Source organism: Hippopotamus amphibius, chromosome 8, assembly GCF_030028045.1.
Source record: "Hippopotamus amphibius kiboko isolate mHipAmp2 chromosome 8, mHipAmp2.hap2, whole genome shotgun sequence".
NCBI classification, from domain to species: domain Eukaryota; kingdom Metazoa; phylum Chordata; class Mammalia; order Artiodactyla; family Hippopotamidae; genus Hippopotamus; species Hippopotamus amphibius.
Window position 1 is genome coordinate 55239154 of NC_080193.1, and position 17321 is coordinate 55256474.

A 17321-nucleotide genomic window follows, 5' to 3' on the forward strand; every position below is an offset into this window, starting at 1 on the left:
GGAGACGTATAATATATAACAACAAATAGCCTTGCATCCACCCCTGCTCCCATCCATCCCTTCCCTGCCTCCTCTCCTGCCACTGGCAGCCACTTTATTACTTTCTTATCTGCCTCCATTGTGTCTTTATGTCAAGGCAGCCAAGCACCAGTATATATCCTTTGTCCCCTCTTCCTTTCTGATGCTTACCTCCTAACTCTACATGATGTATTTTCACATATCACTCATATACCTCTTCATTTATCAATGTAAAATGTCCATTTACACTAGCTCCTCTCCTGACTTGAGTCCCCACACATTGTTGAGGTTCTGTTGGTTGGTTGCGTTAGCATTTTTGATTCATATACTTAGAACTTTATTTCTTATTTCATTTCTATTTATTGGCTCTCTGAGCATCTGCTTTGTTGGATGAGGACATCCAAGCCTCCTTACCCTTCCATCTCCAGTCCTTTGCCCACTGTGTCTTCACCTTACAGTGGCAAGAATGAGATTGTGTACATTCTGTTCACTGTCAAATTCCGTGTTTTGCCTCTATATTGCTTCTAAAGTTTTAAAACTAAGAATAGGTTTTCATTTATGTAATTATGTAAATTAACAAGATCTGACCTCAGTCGGATCCTCCTTTTTTATTGGGTGCTCTAGTTTTCTCCCTCTCCTCCCTCAGCCATTACTACTCTCATCTCTTACATTTTCTTGGCGTTTGACAATTGGACAGTCTTTGTGTTTGTATGTTGGTCATTTTGTATACATTTGGTAGACTTTTCACTGTGAATTGTCAGCCTTTCATGAGCTCTGCGATATTTTAATCCATGATTTTCTTATTTAATCTCTTCCATTTTCTGTTCTCTTCTACTGGGAAGTCTTTTCTTTTTTTCTTTTCATTTTTTGGCCATGCCCCATGGCTTGCGGGCTCTGAGTTCCCTGACCAGGGGTTAAACCCACACTGGACCAGCAGTGAAGGTGCTGAATCTTAACCACTGGACCACCAGGGAATTCCCTGGAAAGTCTTAATTGTCTGAACTTGCTAGTCTGGGGTTTTTTCTATCATTATTTTTGTCAAGTGTTTTGTCTCCATGTGACTTTGGGTCCGTTACTCATCATTTCAGCACCTCATCTGAAAATGAAGATTACAGTGCCACTCGCTGTGTCCTTAGGAATAGATGACAGAATATGGGAAAAGCACCGAACTCACCGCTGACTGTCTACTACCAAAGTCCATGCCATTAAGCTTTTTACACACGGCGTCTCTGTGCTTCATAAGACATTTATAGAAAACAGAATTTTAAAATGCAAATATACGTTGCAGAGTGCCTTCCTGTCTTTCCGCTTGGTATATCACTGTTTTATAATAAATGTGGATTTTAGCCCCATGTACTCATAAAAATAACCAAACAAGCATGCAAGTAGAAACAAAAACGTGCTTGCCATCTTCTGAGACTTTAGTTCTTCCGAATGATCATGAACCCAGTGACTACATTCCCCCCAAGTATGCACATTACATTATCAGCAAAAGAGCAGAAGTGAAATGTTTCTCTTGTTAGTGCTAGTGAGTGTATTTGTTCTTTGCAAACACACATACTATTCTCATGTCTTGCTTACTCCAGCTCATCCATTGACATGTTCTAAAAAGACACCTGCTAATCACTTCAATATTCTAAAATCCTGTTAATTATCAAATATGTGTAGTGTTTTAAGCGGTCTTCATTGTTGTTTGTTTCCTGGCTTATCTGTATGTTGCCTGGTACAATATCACTGATTTGATATATTACCCTGAATAAAACACTTTTCAAAAAAATATCGGATTTATCCATCCTGAAAAAAGTCAGTTGTTATTCGCATTCATGCTGATGGGGAGGTACTCATTTGGCATTCGTCTTTCATTAGTTTCAGGGATTGTTATTTCTTTCCTGGTCTAGTGAAAAGTATTTTGTTCTCTGGCTCAAGAGAGAGAAAGTCTGTTTCATGCTCTGCCTCTGGCTCTGAGCCCTTGGGCAAGTAGCTTCTCCTCCTGGGTCTTTCTTCCCACGTCTGTGAAAGGAACAACAGGGCCTCAGTGTTTTCAGTTCTGAAATCCTATGGTTCTGTGTTAAACCGCTTTCTCCAGGAGACTTTGATCTGGTCCCTTCACATTGGCAGGTGTCCAGAATCGACTCGGCCAGAAACAGTGCGCCCTTGCCTGCTCCCGTGCAAAAAAGACTGTCTTGTGACCGCTTTCAGTGAGTGGACGCCCTGCCCAAGGCTGTGCCAGCCAGGTGAGTGGATGCTGTTTTCTTAGTGCTTTCTTCCCTTCCTGATCGCCTGGGTGTTCCCCCACTGCTAAATAAGCGAGAGATGGTGGAACGGGCTCCCTTCTTTCCCATTTGCATGTCGCCCTGGGAACAAAGTTTGTAGCATGTACGAATGTGGTCTTGGATTTCCAGATGCATTAAGACTTGGCAGGGAAAACACATTCAGCTATTATATGCCATGAGTTTGCAGGTGTGCCTTGTAGGGGTCTCATCTTCTATTAACCCTGCTGTGGCATTTTGAAACAGCCCTCCAAATGTGGTTCCTTATAAAGCCCTGATACCATCACAATTTCTTTGTGGTTCTTGTGTACTTAAGCCTGACTCCAGGCATCTTCATTAGAGTGTAGGGCCTTACACGCTATACATACATCACTGATAAATGTAAACCTGTGGAAAAAGAGGGGCCAATACATTAAAAAAGGTTGAACAGGTACAGACATTGGCAATATATAATTTCTATGATTTCACTCTTTTTTTCTATAATAAGTAGATTGGTTTTGTTTTCCTTTTTTTTTTCTAAGAGCTCTCTGTATTTTCTCCCAATTCTTTTTTTTTTTTTTTTACTGTGGTAAAATAGCATAACATAGAATTTACCATCCTAACCATTTCTAAGTTTACAAGTTCAGTGATATTAAGTACATTCACATTGTTGTGAGTATTTCTTTACTCTTAATGGTGATGCCTTATATTGGGTTGGCCAAAAAGTTTGTTCGGTTTTAAGTAAAAAGACACATGTTGCCTTTTCACCAGGAATTTTATTGAACAATATATTCATTAACTGAACAAACTTTTTTGGCCAACCCAATACATCTGGATGTATTTGGAGGGCTATGATCCGGGATACTTAATAGCTAAGTCGTAATAAACACACAGGAGAACCTTTGTAAAACGACTGCCTTTCTTAGAACAGGTCTTTCCCCGCACACTTATTTCAGTCCCCTGATGAGCTAGTCCATGTGGAGATACAAGAATTCCTAGTTCCAAAGCTCTGTCTTGGCCTAAGACCTAGACATAATAATGTGGTCCATTGCCCCTAGTCTAACACCCTGGTCTTGGTCCTATGGATCTGACCACTGCCATAGTAAGAAAAGTCATGTCCAAGAAAAGTAAGGATGGAGGAATATTTACCCTAGTGCTCAAAGCAAAATGGGTCTCAATCACACCTCCCTGCCAAGACAGTCACATCCTCTCAAGCAGGGCCTGGCTCTCACTGTGTCTCTGCACTGGCCTCCTGCAAGAAGGGAGAGGGATGCATGCGGTTCTGCAAAGACAGAACCTGCCACAGAGATTGAGATTATTAACACTTTTCCTTGGAAAATTCCAGCCCTGTGCATCTGGGATCGCCCAGTCGCTCTTTGACTCACACATCTTCATGGGGGTGACATGACAATACAGCCAACACTGACACAATTCTGCCTGTCACTTCAAACCACCTCTCAGTGATCGGCAAGGGGGTTGTGACAGCCCTTGGAGATTATTGTCATCAGTATTTTATACTTCAATGATGGGGCACCTGCATAAAGTTCTTCTAAGTGTACCATTTCATCTTTTTAGTGGTTCTTTTTCACAGTATTAACCGAGTAGCATCCAATAAACTTTGCTGATAGATAGAATCAGAACTAAATGTACTGAATACAAAAGAGCTTTGAAAATACAGTGGAATGTTTATCTGATCTTTTGAAGGGTGGGGACAGCAGTCTCTTCCAGAAACTCTGCAAAACTTATTTTCTTAAATGAAAATTCAAAGTAATTGAGCTGGATAAACAGGGTTTGTGGAGTAGCCAGGGAAATGTCATTTCCAGACGGAGTAGGACAGAAAAGCTATGATCTCTCTTCTGAGCCATTTGAAAGGTAGCATCCAGGAGGCTGACTTTTGAAATTTTAATATTCATGTACCTGCAACACATTCAAGCTCTTAAAGATAAATATTGGGAAAATGCAAGAAGATAAAATAATCTATGATGATGCAGGTTTATTGAAGTTCAGCTATTTCTTTTGGTTTCTTCCTCATAAGAGATTAGCACGATTCTTCTGTTAAATGGTTTTAAGAAAGGAAAAGGCTGAATTAAAGAGAATACCCTACTGACAGCCAGATATTGGTGTTAGAGCTGTCAAGGTCCCCTGACACTTAAGGAGGCGTATTAATTTTGTTGAGCCCATATGCCCCAGTGGCCAGAGATTACTTCAGCTACTGCTATTGCATGCATTCCATATTCAAGAACATTCTCTTTGCTGTATGAGCATCTTCTCCTAGCACTGCCTAAGGGTGGAGGAATCAGAGGGCATGTGAAATAATTGCTCTTCCAGCAATTTTAGACTTTACTCCAACTTCCAGAGATTCAGTTAGTTATTTAAATGGTTGGCATTGTGATGAAAATAGTTTTAAGCCTCTGTGGTCTCTTTTTGCCTCCAATTTTTCAAGCCTAGATAATTCTTTTCACAGCCTGGCAGCCAGGGGACCTAGAGAAGCATAGATTCAATTTTCAGATTTCTTCCAGCTTTCCACTTCAATCGTGTTTACCCTTGTGTTTAGTTTATACTTTGAGACCAATATATTATTAAGTAACCATGGGATAATTAGGGGAGACTATGATAGGGAGGAGATTATAGGAGGAAATGGTACTGCTAAATATATGGTTCTCAGACTTTATTGATTCTGAATCACCTGGAAGCATTATTAAAATGCAGATTTTCAGCTCCAAGACTAGAAATTGATTCAGTAACTATGGGATGTTGCCAAAAATTTGTGTTGTAAGAGGCTGCCACTGCATGGTGATATATTTCCCCTCTTAAGATCAAAAAGGACCATGGATCCATGAATAAGCACTACTTGAACTCTGGGCATACAGCCTGTTTTTCAGCTCTTGAACACACCATATTCTTCCCAGCTCAAGTGTGGTAGGGTATGATGGCTGAGAACAGAGGTGTTGGAGCCAGATGGCCAGGGTTGAGTCCCAAGGTTTGCTCTGTGACAGTGGATGCATTACTTAATCTCTCTTTGACTCAGTTTCCTCATCTGTAAAACAGGGTTAATAACCACACCTACATATAAAGAAAGTACTTAGAGCCTCAGTGCCTTGCATGGGGTAGGCATGGGGCAAGCATTTCCATCACTGTTTCAAGCCTTTGCACCTGCCCTGTGTGATGCCGGAGCTGTGTTCAGCTGCCCCTCCTTGGTCCTCCAACCTCTATATCAGCAGGGACCTGCTGTAGCAGCTTTTCCGCAGGAAGGTTGTGTTCATCTTCCATCCACATTAGACCCCCCCCATCCCCCTCTTTAGATAACCCCACAGCATCCTGTGCGTCCCCTTTATGGCACTCGCGTACTTATCCTTCCTCGTTAATGTTGCCTTTGGTGGAGTGTAAGTCCACAAACGCAGGGACCACTTCTGTCACCTTCACCACTAGATCCTATACAGCCAGCATAGTATAGGGTATAGTTGTCACTCAATAAATATTTTTTGAATGGACAGATGTCCTGTAAAGAGACGGAAAAGTGTGGTTTTGAATCCAGGCAGTAGATTCTCTGTCCTTGAGAATGTCTTTCAAAAAATACTTTGGGAAATAGTGTTTTAAAGCAGTGCTTGTGAAACTTAAATGCTTATACAAGTATCTGGGGACCTTTTTTAAATGTAGGGTCTAATTCAGTAGACCTGGACGGGACCTGGAATTAGACCTTTCTACAAGCTCCCAGGTGATATGTGTATGTTGATTACAAAGGTCCAGGTAGAGGTGGGGTTAGACATTTTTGAGCAAGGCAATGACGTGGTCAGAATTATAAAGTGAAAAGTATGGACTAACGACAGACCAGCAGGTGGGGACACAGGTAGGGTGGGGTGAAGTGATGTGACTTAACCTAAACTGAGCGATCAAGAGAAGGAGGGGCCTGAGTAGGTGGTAGCCTCCACTAATGAGGTTGGGGGAGCTCTTTTTGCAGCTGTGGTTTCAAGTTGAGTCATGAAAGTTAAGAAGAGTTTACACTCCTAGTCCTGAAACTTGGCTACACAATGGAATCACGTAGAGATTTATAAAATATCCCAATGCATGGATCCTACTCCAAGGCATTACAATTTAATAGGTTTTTGGTATGACCAGGGAATCACTTGATTATGTGAATCCAAACCCAAATTCATCCTAAACCTCTCAGAAAGCCAAGGTGGTTTCCCAGGGGCAGAGTTTACCAGGAGTGATTTATGACTTAGTAATGGATGAGTTGTATCGGGTTTTATTTGGTCCTGGCTGGGTTCATAATCTAAATCCTTAGACTTGAAAGTATTCTCAAGCCATGAACAGTTTCTAGCTAGTAGCTAGCCTTGCTTCCTGTCTTCTTATTCCTATTCATCTGAGTCTCTCCTTAAAGGATTAATGGTAGTCCCACATTCTTCTAAGTAAATCAAATAACTCTCAAACCATGGCCCTGCTGTGAACTCTTCAAATTTTAAGTCCCAGTAAAAAATTAGCCAAGTACCATTCTTTGGTGATGTTCTTACAAATTTCTCTGGTCTTCCTTCATCCTATAAGACAAATGTCCGCATAAATATTCAATATTGTTTGCTTAATAATAGCTACAGTTTATTGTAGAGGTTCTCAGACCCGTGGAGTTTTTTCAGTGCACAGACGTCCGAGACTCACCTCATCCTGTGTTAGAAACTCTTCACATTGAAGGGACATTTGCAATATTAACATTTACCATAAATGACTCTTCTAAGTGGGCAGGGATGAGAAACACTCATTTAGTGCTTTAATCTTTCAGGGTATCCTCGAATACATTTTAGCCTATCATTGATAATTGTTTGCCTGGGTTGTAATGGAAATTATCTTGGCTGTTGATCTAATAACTGTGACATTTAATGTATTTACTTTCAAGTCACAAATCAGTACTGATATTCCAAGATTTCTCTCAAGCTACCTTTAAAGGGGCTTACTTTGTATTTTCAACATTTAATAATGCAAATTTCTGACATCTACATAAATTAATATAATGCTAATACAAAATATTACTGATTAACAGAATGCACTTTTATGCAGCCATCACCAAATAAAAATTATTATCAGCTCATGACCACCCTTGTTTGCTTGTATTCCTTTCTCCCCCTTTTCACCACCAGTGGATAATTTTGTAATGATTCCCAGCTGTGTATATCATGTCCATGGACGGGAAAAATATGTAAGAGGTAAAGTTATGAGACATTTCAGTAGATAAAATGTGGCATATTCAAAATAGGTATTTCTGTAATTCCTAGACACCATAGAGCTAATGATTAATTATTTGTCAATCTTAATAATTTAAGGTTGAGGGAGCTCTTTAACTTTCATCTCTAAGGGGCAAGTTGGAGAGCAGTGTCATGGTAACAGGAAAGCCAAAGGCAAACTGCTGCTGGGAATTGCTAGAAAACTTCATTTGGTGATACCCTGTGCTCCTGCATCAAACCTCCTGGAGTTACATCTTGAGTTTCCAGTATCGAAGACATAATTTTTTTTTTAAGGCCCAGGCGCTGTACTATGTAGTGGTTAAGAACATGGAATCTCAAGTTAGACTTCCTTGGATCAAATCCAATCATTGCTATACAAGTCACTTTAGGCTCGCTTTAAACTCTGTTGTATTTGAATTTTGTCCTTTCTAAAATGAGATAATACCAGCACCCATTCTGTAGCCTGGTTATAAGGATTAAATAGGACACATGGCAGAAATTTTGATGATGATGATGATGTAAGTTCCTTAAGATCGGGCAACTTGTCTTATTTTGTTGGTATCCTGCAGTATCTAGTCATTCATGTGCTGGTATAATGGCGCTTGCTTCCATGTCTGTCTTTTGCTGAGACAGATTATAAAACCTAGAGGGCACGTGATAGGTGTTTAGTAATTGCTGTTGAATGAATGAGTAAATGAACCCCATATCTTTCCTACTACCAGTTCTACTTCCTAAAGATTTTGTTTCCATTTAGATGAAGCCAAAGCATTAACAGAGTGTTCAGTGGTCCAGGCCAATTAGGGGAAAAGATATTGGTCATTCAGATTGTCATTTAGGTTAAACATCACATCTCTCCAACTCAAGGGCATACTAGCATCAGCCTCTCTCTTTACTTACTCCTTTCAAGCACATATGGTCCCCTCCTTCTCCCCACAGGCCCATCTATACTTTTGTCCACCTGTGAAATAGGGGATGGAGTACCAATTTACACCCAAATAATGAGGAGTCTACTGTGTTTAAGTAATCAAGATATGGGGCCTGGAACACCAACCCCCAAAGTAGTGTTGAAGGCAATGTAGTGATCTAATGACTTTCCTTGAGAAAGTAACTTAATCTAAATCTGTTACAACCTCTATAAATTTTGGATGTTTTCTATTCCCAAGTGTTTTTGAAAAACTAAATAAAATAAGATGTTTATCTCACATATACATCCCAAGCCACAACTCAATACACAGAGTATAGGTGCCTTTGTTTTTATAGGCTCCACTGGGGAGGATGTACCCCCTTTAGTCTATAATTTAAAGCCCATAGATCACTACATAGTCCCAGTACCCAATAAATATTCCTGAAAATTTAGTAGGAGAAATGACAAACACTTGGGCTTGTAGAAATTACAGTTCTCAATCATATTCCTGCCAAACCGAGGAGTTCTGCTGATAAAATTTGTAAAAGACACTTTCCTTCCATTCACACATAGGAAAAATAGAGAGAGTCAATTCTCTTAATTTCTTTTAATTTTTTTCCTCTCGTGTTTTTTATTTCCCCCTTAAAATGTGGCACCTTCTTCCTATCTCTATTAAAACCCAGGGACTTCCCTGGCGGTCCAGTGGTTAAGACTCTGTGCTTCCACTGCAGGGCACACAGGTTCGATCCCTGGTTGGGGAACTAAGATCCCGCATGCCATGTCACATGGCGAGGCTCCAAATCAAAGAAAAAACGAAACAAAAATCCCCCCACAGTATGCGGTGGATTCAATTTGGCTAAAAGGAAAATGTTTTAGAACAGTTTAGTAGAGCCCTGTGACCACCCAGACATGGAAGAACACCATTGGGTTGTGAGGGAGCTGCTGCTCAGAGGGTGGGGCTCTTAATTGTTGTTACCTACACCCCTCACTCAGAGCACATGTTAGTCCACATAATAGCTGACCGGGATGCCTTCTCAGTCCACACTCTTCCTCCTACCCCCTAGTCCCTCTTCTTTCTGGATCAGAGATTGAGGTATATATTTACGGGGACCTAGAGTTCACAGTGTCACCAGCTGGGATTTTTCTTTGCCTCCTCCAATGGCCCCAGGAGGTAGATCTAATTGTATGTGATTCACAGGTGAGGAACGCCTGGCTTAAAAAGATGAGGTAACTGGTCTGAGGTTAGCCAGCATGTCAGAGGCAGAGCCAGGGTTGCAATCCAGGTTTCTCTTACATGAGAGGCTGCCTATTTTCATCCCACAACAAGTCCTGTTTTCACAGAGGCACAGCTCATCTTGCTTGTTTACTAGCAATTCAGGAATTCAAAGCCAGGTACCCTCAAATCCGTGGCACAGGCTCTGTACAGCACAGATCTGTCACACAGCACTTTCACCTGTGCTGTCTCATTCACCATCAGGGCAGTTTCATGATAAAGGAATAGCTGTTGTGTTAGTCTTCTGCCATAGAGAAGCAACACGATCATCAAGGGAAGCACTCCTGGTCACCTGGGGCAACAGGAGCAAAGACCAGGTTGAAATACCCAGTTTAAATTAAACTTGCTGCAGTGCTTTGCTTGGTGAGCCTGTAAAGTTACAGGAAAAAAGCCAGACAAGTTCAAACTCTTATCACTAAAAGTCTATAACTTCTACTTTTTCATATCACTGCCTCTTCCTATCAAAGTAATAATAGCTCTAATTTATTGAAATACATTGTCCTATTTCATTTTAACCTCGTATCTATATGGAAAGGACTATTACAGCCCCATCTTACGTGGGAGGAAATAGAGGCTTAGATATGGGTCTCAAGATTGCAAAATGAATAAATGGCAAAAGCACGTAGAATCCTAGGCTCTTAACCACTCATTCAGCAGCAGATATTTGCTGAATAATCGTGTTCCAGGCGCTGTGCTAAGTACTGTAAGTGTAGGTGTAGAGTGCTGAGGAAAACACACTCAGCCCTCTGTTGTGGAGAGTGCTGTTCAGTGGAGGAAGATGGAGGCATTAAACACATAATTGCTAAATGAGCATGCAGTTACAAAATATAGTATGTGCTCTGCAGAAGTTCCAGAAGCTATGAGAAAAGATAGTAAGGAAAAGCAGAATTTCCCTCTGTCTAGAATATCTTTCTCCTCATCTCTGCTCATTGCCCATCTTACTAGATGTAAGTCCCTGCCGCCTCCAGAGAACTTGTCCTGATCCTCCTGCTGGAAATAACCACTTCTCACTCCTGAGTCTCATAACACTGTCTGAGGGGCTTGCATTCTCGCTCTCAGTGTGTTTCGGATCCCTCTGAAGAAACATGAATTCAGTCCTTGAGGGGTAAACCCTTTTCAGTTTTCATTCCCAAAATGCCTCATAATAAACTTAAAACAGGATAGAATTCAGTGTATCTGTGTCTAATAAATGGATGCCAGTTAGAACTTACTTGCTTAAGCAAACCTAACAGATGGGTAAAAGGAAAGGTGACATGCTTTTACAACTAAATTTCTTGTATAACACACGATGATGCTGGCAATGGAAGACGTGGGACTTCAGGAATCAGATCTGTTTCTGGTTTCCTGGCAAATGTGGTTAAAATGGAAACACATTCCATTCTTTTTATTCATTCATTCACTCATTCACTCGTTCTTTTGTTCATTCAGTCTGGTTTTTTCATTATTAATATTTCAGTGAGGTCGTGTGAGTATCTTAAGGGAAGAAAAGGCTATTTGATTGCTAATTCCTAAAAGTTATTTCCTACCGGATCTCCACATTTTAACTGAGGTCACCAACTGAGGCAATATGTCTGTAGGAAGTGCACTGAAGTCATAGGGTCTTTTTAAATATATGACTGAAGGGTATCATGTTGAAATGCAAAATTATGGTCATGTGCAGCCTTTCAGTGACCTAGATTGATTCAGGGTAAAACTTAGAATAGTTTGCACAGGTTTCTGAAAGTGTGGCCTATGGAATTCTAGCTCAGAATTACCTGGGGTGCTTGTTAAAATTCTAAGAGATTCTGATTTTGAAGTCAGGATTAGGGCCTCCAAATCTGCATTTTTAAACAAACTGCCTCAGTCATTTTAAGACACATGAACGTTTAAGAACCACTGACCTGGAGAAACATTTAACCATGAGCCAATGGATTCTTTAAAAAAGGTGTAACTTGCCTCTACTATATTGTTCTAATCAAGTCTATTTTGGTTTTCAAGGATCAAAGTTCTTTCTATAAAGCTTTCAAAGCTACAGTAAGTAAAAAGAGGCTTGTTGGGAAGTTAGAACAGGAAATCTCACAGATGTCCAAAAATAAGAAAAAGAAAATTTATGGACATATAAGAACTAGAAATGCAAACAGGAGCTAAGGGTTCTCTGTTCAATTCTCAAAATCAGTGTGATTCTTCCATCTCTGCTTCTCCGTGTACACCTGCTGTCCTGCCCCTTCTAACAGGCTTCCTTTGAATCTTTACCCTCTATAAGTAGCAGTTATAGAGCCCAAGAATGGCTGTCTAGTCCTTATTCTACAAAACTTTTTGAGTCAAGAACCCAGCATCCATTAAAGCTTCCTTCCTTAGCTGATTCACTTTGGTGTACCTCATAAGCTGGTACAAGAGTGTAAAGCAATTGTATTCCAATAAAGAGCTTAAAAAAAAAAAAAAAAAAAGCTTCCTTCCCTTCAGGGTCTCTGATGGCCCAGTTTGTATCAGGCTGGTCCTTCGATCGCACAGCCACCCATGGATTCATCAGCCCCCTCAGGACAGGAGCTATATGGAAGGGGAAGGGGACAGTGGTGCGGGAAGGCAGCAGGAAATGATAGGGACAGTGGTTGTTCAGCACTGAGACCGCCCTCTCCAGGATACCCAGGCTTAGCCCTTTGGGAGAGAATTCAGAACCTGACTCACTTCCTCCCTTCGGTTTCTGTCCATCCCTCTTGGTCGGTGCTGAACTATAGGCGGAGGAGTGGCAGAACCTGCCAGCCTGCTTCCACGTCGTCCTTTTTTCACTTCAGAGGGTCAGTGGGAAGAGAGCTGTTGTAAATTAAGTAGGAATAGAGAAGAGGAAAATGAAGCTCCAGGGAATATAAACGCAGTGGATGACAGCTTCATGTGGAACAGACACTGGGAGGAGAGAGAAGGCACTCACCCTGAGCGTGATCTGGGCCATAAATTTTACTTCAAACAAACAAAATATGGAATCTTCATGTACTTGAATTCATATGAAAATGCATATGCTGTTATTCCTATCCATAATCTGTCATAAACAGTAGTATCTTGGTTGTGTTAAAAAAAAAAAAAAAAAAGCTAGCATAACAAACAAAATCAAAGCAATAAAAAGGCAAACAAAAGAATCAGAGGTAGATTTGAGGCATGAAGTTCTGTCTTTTACACCTGGAATCCACTGGTATGCCTTCCAGTTTGTGACTAAAAGTTGCTTTCAAGCACTATTAATCTCCTTCATTCAACAGGCAAGCTACATTACCGTAAATAAATCCTGTGGCTCTCATGGCTGTTTGTAATGATTTATTGTTAGTCTTGGTGGCAAAAATATCAGCTGATTCTCAGCCCTAGAATTAGACAGACTTAACTACCTGGCCACAGCCCCTGTTGGACACCAAAGTACTTCAGTGAGCCTGGCTGAGAACAGATCAAAATATGTGCATCCTCCTAGCAGATGTATCCCGAAGAAAGAGAAGGCGAGAGAAAGAAGAGCCACATGTTTCTTCTTTCTCCTAAAGTCATGATTTAGGGGCCACTCATCCTTCCCAAAGGATACATAACTACAGGAGGTGAAGAGAGTACAGGGACGATGAGGGTTGTAGTAGTGGCTCTCCCTTCACATGGATGAAATCATCAGGAGGGCTCCACCCTCACCATCTCTTGCTGAGCAGCTTTGTGAACTCAGGCCCTACCTTCCACTGTTTCTTTTACTTTCCTCTAGCTATGCTGGCCTCCTTTACGGCCAAGCTTGTTCTACCTTGTTCAGACTTTCGTTTGCTATTCCTTCTCCCTAAAGTATTCTTCTCCTAGCCTTTAGTATGGGTACCTTTGACCAACGCCTTGTTTTCAGTTCAGATGCCATACCTCAGAGAGTCTTTGTCTGACCACCTTAGAAGTCACCTTCTCCTTCTCCTCCTTGCTCATCACCCCTTGTGAGTTTCCTCACCACACTGCCCAGTCTCCCAACTAGAACATAAGCTCTAAGTCTATTCACTATTTAGACACACTGAAGAGTGCCTGCTGCCAAGTAAATGCCTAAATGGTTATTGAATGAGTGATAATGTATGAAGGTATCATTTATTCAGTGAAGCTTGGCATAGGGCTTCCTATACCCAGTTTTCTGTGAACTGCTAGGAACATTAAGATGAATAAGATGAGGTGACTTTAATCAGGGTTTTTTGCTTTTTTTAAAAAAATTAATTTATTTATTTATTGTTTTTTGGGGGGTACACCAAGTTCAGTCACCTATTTTTATACACATATCCCCGTATTCCTTCCCTCCCTCGACTCCCCCCCACCCTCCCCGTCCCAGTCCTCTAAGGCATCATCCATACTCGAGCTGAACTCCCTTTGTCATACAGCAACTTCCCACCGGCTATCTATCCTACAGTTGGTAGTATATATATGTCCATGCTACTCTCTCACTTCGTCCCAGCCTCCCCCTCACCCCCCGCCCCCCCAAACCTTGAATTCTCCAGTCCATTCTCAGCATCTGCGTCCTAATCAGGGTTTTTTATTAGGGGATTCAAGTATGTAAACATATTCTTTCTATAAGAGGAATGAGCATAGGGTATTAAGGAGCCAGGAGGAGGGTGTCTTGCTTTAGCTAAGTGGTTAGAGGAGGCAAGATTTGGTAAATCAGGGGTTTCTAAGTAGACATGGGTTATAGGTATCTTAAAGATAGAAGCGGGGATGTGTGTGAAGAGGCTTGGCAGCACAAAAGTCCGTTTTAATTACATGACTTCCAGACAGCTTGGGATGCTTGAGCTGCGTAATGCATAAGTGATAAGGAATAGGGCCAGAGAGACATGCAGGAGCCACCTCAGGAAGAGATTTTTGCCATTCTAAGAAGTTTGGACATTCCCTGGGATTCTGATAGACAGTTTAAATTTTAAGCATGGGTGTGATAAAATCAGACTTGTGTTTTAGGGGAAAAAAATAGGACGGAAAATAATGAGGTTAGACAGCATTGGAAACCAGTGGGAAAAGCATGAGGCTGTTCAATTATCTGGCCAAGAAATGAGGAGAATCTGTTTTCTTGAATAAAAAAAAATGTGTAGGTAAGCATATAAATTTCCATAACTCAGCATTGTTTAATAGCATGTCTTCATGACCTGGTGTGTCCTGAGTTCTTCACCCATCCTGTGGAGTTCACGTAACTAGGTGATTATGTAAATCCTTTCTCCAGCTCAAGAGATTTCAGTGCTAAGAGAGGAATACACAGTAAGCAACTGTCAGTTCCAGGATGGAGCAAACCCTTCCTAGTTACTGTCTGAGTCTATACTTCTAGGGAGTAAAATGAGCCCAAAGACAAAGAGGTTCTCACTAATTCACCACATTACCATCGTCTTTTCTTATCAGGACCAGCAATATAATTTGCAGGGCGCAGCCCTAAAGGAAAATGTGGGTGCCTTACTCAAAAATTACTAAGACTTTTAAGCTGCAGCAGAGCATTAAAAACCAAGAGCCCCACTGAGCCTGTGTGAACCAGCATGGATCGCATGCCCGTGATGCTGGTCCTCGTCCTCATCGGCTTTTTCTGGGGGCCAGGATCCTAACTGACTTTGAGTTTTGATTCCTGGGAACAGTTGTCCTATCCTGTGACTATGACATTAACCAAGGTTGGTGGATTACCATTGTATTGGATTGCAATTCTTCTTGCAGTCGGCTGGAGTGTTCAAGGGTCAGAGGGATTTGGAACAAGGTGGGGGAGGGTGAGAGCAAAGCAAAGCAGGAAGAACACAGGCTGGGGACCCAGACGGCTTGGGTTTCCAATCTCTCTCATTTTACTGGCACCGTGGATGAGGTACCAGACCTCTCTGTGCCTCCATTCTCTGACCTGCAAAATGGGAATGATGAGAGTAACTGTGTTTTAGCACTGTTATGAGAATTGAATTGATTCATGTACAACTCTTGGCAAGTGAATGAAATATGGTAGATGCTTGGGTCTTTTTTCTTACTCTTTTTTGAGATTGTCTTCTGGAGAGTGAAGCCTACTTGGTTCCGTGTAATGCAAATGTTACTATTCAGGGTAAGGTTTGTCATTCAGTGAGCAGAGATGCTTAATTTCAACATAGTTGAATTTGTCAATCATTTACTTTATGATTTTCATTTTTGTGTTTTAAGATATTTTTTCCTATTCCAAAGACATAAAACTTTTACCCTAACATTATCTTTGGAAAGTTTTACATGTGCCTGTAATAATTCATTTTATGTATGACATTAGATAAGAATCTAATTTATTTTTCAATGTGCAGACACTGACCTTTTCTGCTTCTTTTTACACCCCGATATACCCAGTGATCTAACCACTCTTGTCTCCCTTGCTCTTTCTGGAATTTGACTCTGGGCCTTTGCAAATATTATTTACTCTGCCTAGATTTCTCTTTCCTTAGATATTATACAGATGCCCCTCTTCCCAGCCTCATTTATGTTCAAGCTCAAATATTCCCTTTTCACTGAAGCATTAAATTACCCCCAACACACACACACGTGTGCACTCGCACATTCCCTAGCACTCCTTGTGTTTTGTTCTGTTTTATTTTTGTTTTTTTGCACAGCATTTAATTGCCGTACAAAACACTAAATATTTGACATTTAGTTTTTGTCGCCCTCCACTAGAATGTAGTCTATGAGTACAGGAAAAATGTTTTTTCTTTTGGTGTATTCTCAATTTCTAGAACAGTATCTCCTCCCTAGAGGATTTCAGTATTCCTCTTCCAGAATAATCCAGAACACCTTATGAACAGTTATGTCTTAGATATTCTTCTTCCAGATAGAATAGTGAAAATTCTAGCTCCACACAAATATTAATAGTAAGCATCTGATTAGGAAATCTCTGGGTGATTTCTTTTTTTCTACTCCTTCTAGAACCAAGGCCACAACAGACAAGCACCCCACTCTTTCTCTCTGTCAAAACTCTGGCCACAGGCTTTGTCTCTTGTTCCCTGATTTATCACATCCATTAAAAGCCAGGCTGTTACCGTCAGCAATGGGGAAATTTCGCCAAAAGCCAGTGCTCCAAAATTTTTCCTTAATGTCCAATTTTTAACCAATGCATTTATAAAATATTTTAAATTCATTTCAAAGAGAATTGCAAAGGAAACAAAAAGAAAAGGAGGAGGTTCCTATAGGACATATCAACTAATTGTAACTCAAATGACAACTGGACCCAAATTGTAACCCAATGACAGTTGGGTGTTTATAAGTATTTTAGAATAATTGGTAGTAATATTTCTATGTATGAGAGTGTTCCTATGGTTTTGTTTAAAAAAGAGCCCTTATAGTTTATAAATCTATCCTGATATATTTACAGATGAAGTTATATGATGTCTAAATGTTCTCTGAAATCATTTGTGTGTAAGTGAGTGGGTAGGGGTATAGATAAAACAAGCTTGGCCATGTAATTATTGAAGCTGATGGATGGACACATTGGTTTCATTTGATATGTTTGAAAATTTCCAAAATTTAAACAGATAAACATTTTAAACTGAATTAACAAACTTTCTCTGGCAATCTATTTTTTTCTATGCCAGCAGAGTTTCTCCAGACATGTTCTCTGCCTCATGGGTAGAAACTAATATCTCCAACTTCCCATTTAAGAAAATATATATTTGGTTGATATTTATCTGTTCATACAGTCATGAACGTCCCTCATTCATTCTTTTATGTATTCAGCAATCATT

At 40.6% G+C, this 17321-nt stretch overlaps 1 protein-coding gene across 1 annotated transcript in view; it reads left to right on the forward strand.

Annotated features, from left to right (window-relative positions):
- Nucleotides 1–17321, forward strand: part of THSD7B (thrombospondin type 1 domain containing 7B) — a 746295-nt gene that overhangs the window by 354336 nt on the left and 374638 nt on the right. The window contains exon 9 of the mRNA XM_057745884.1: nucleotides 2137–2252. Coding sequence (XP_057601867.1) covers nucleotides 2137–2252 — 116 coding nt within the window. The remainder of the gene's footprint in view (nucleotides 1–2136; nucleotides 2253–17321) is intronic.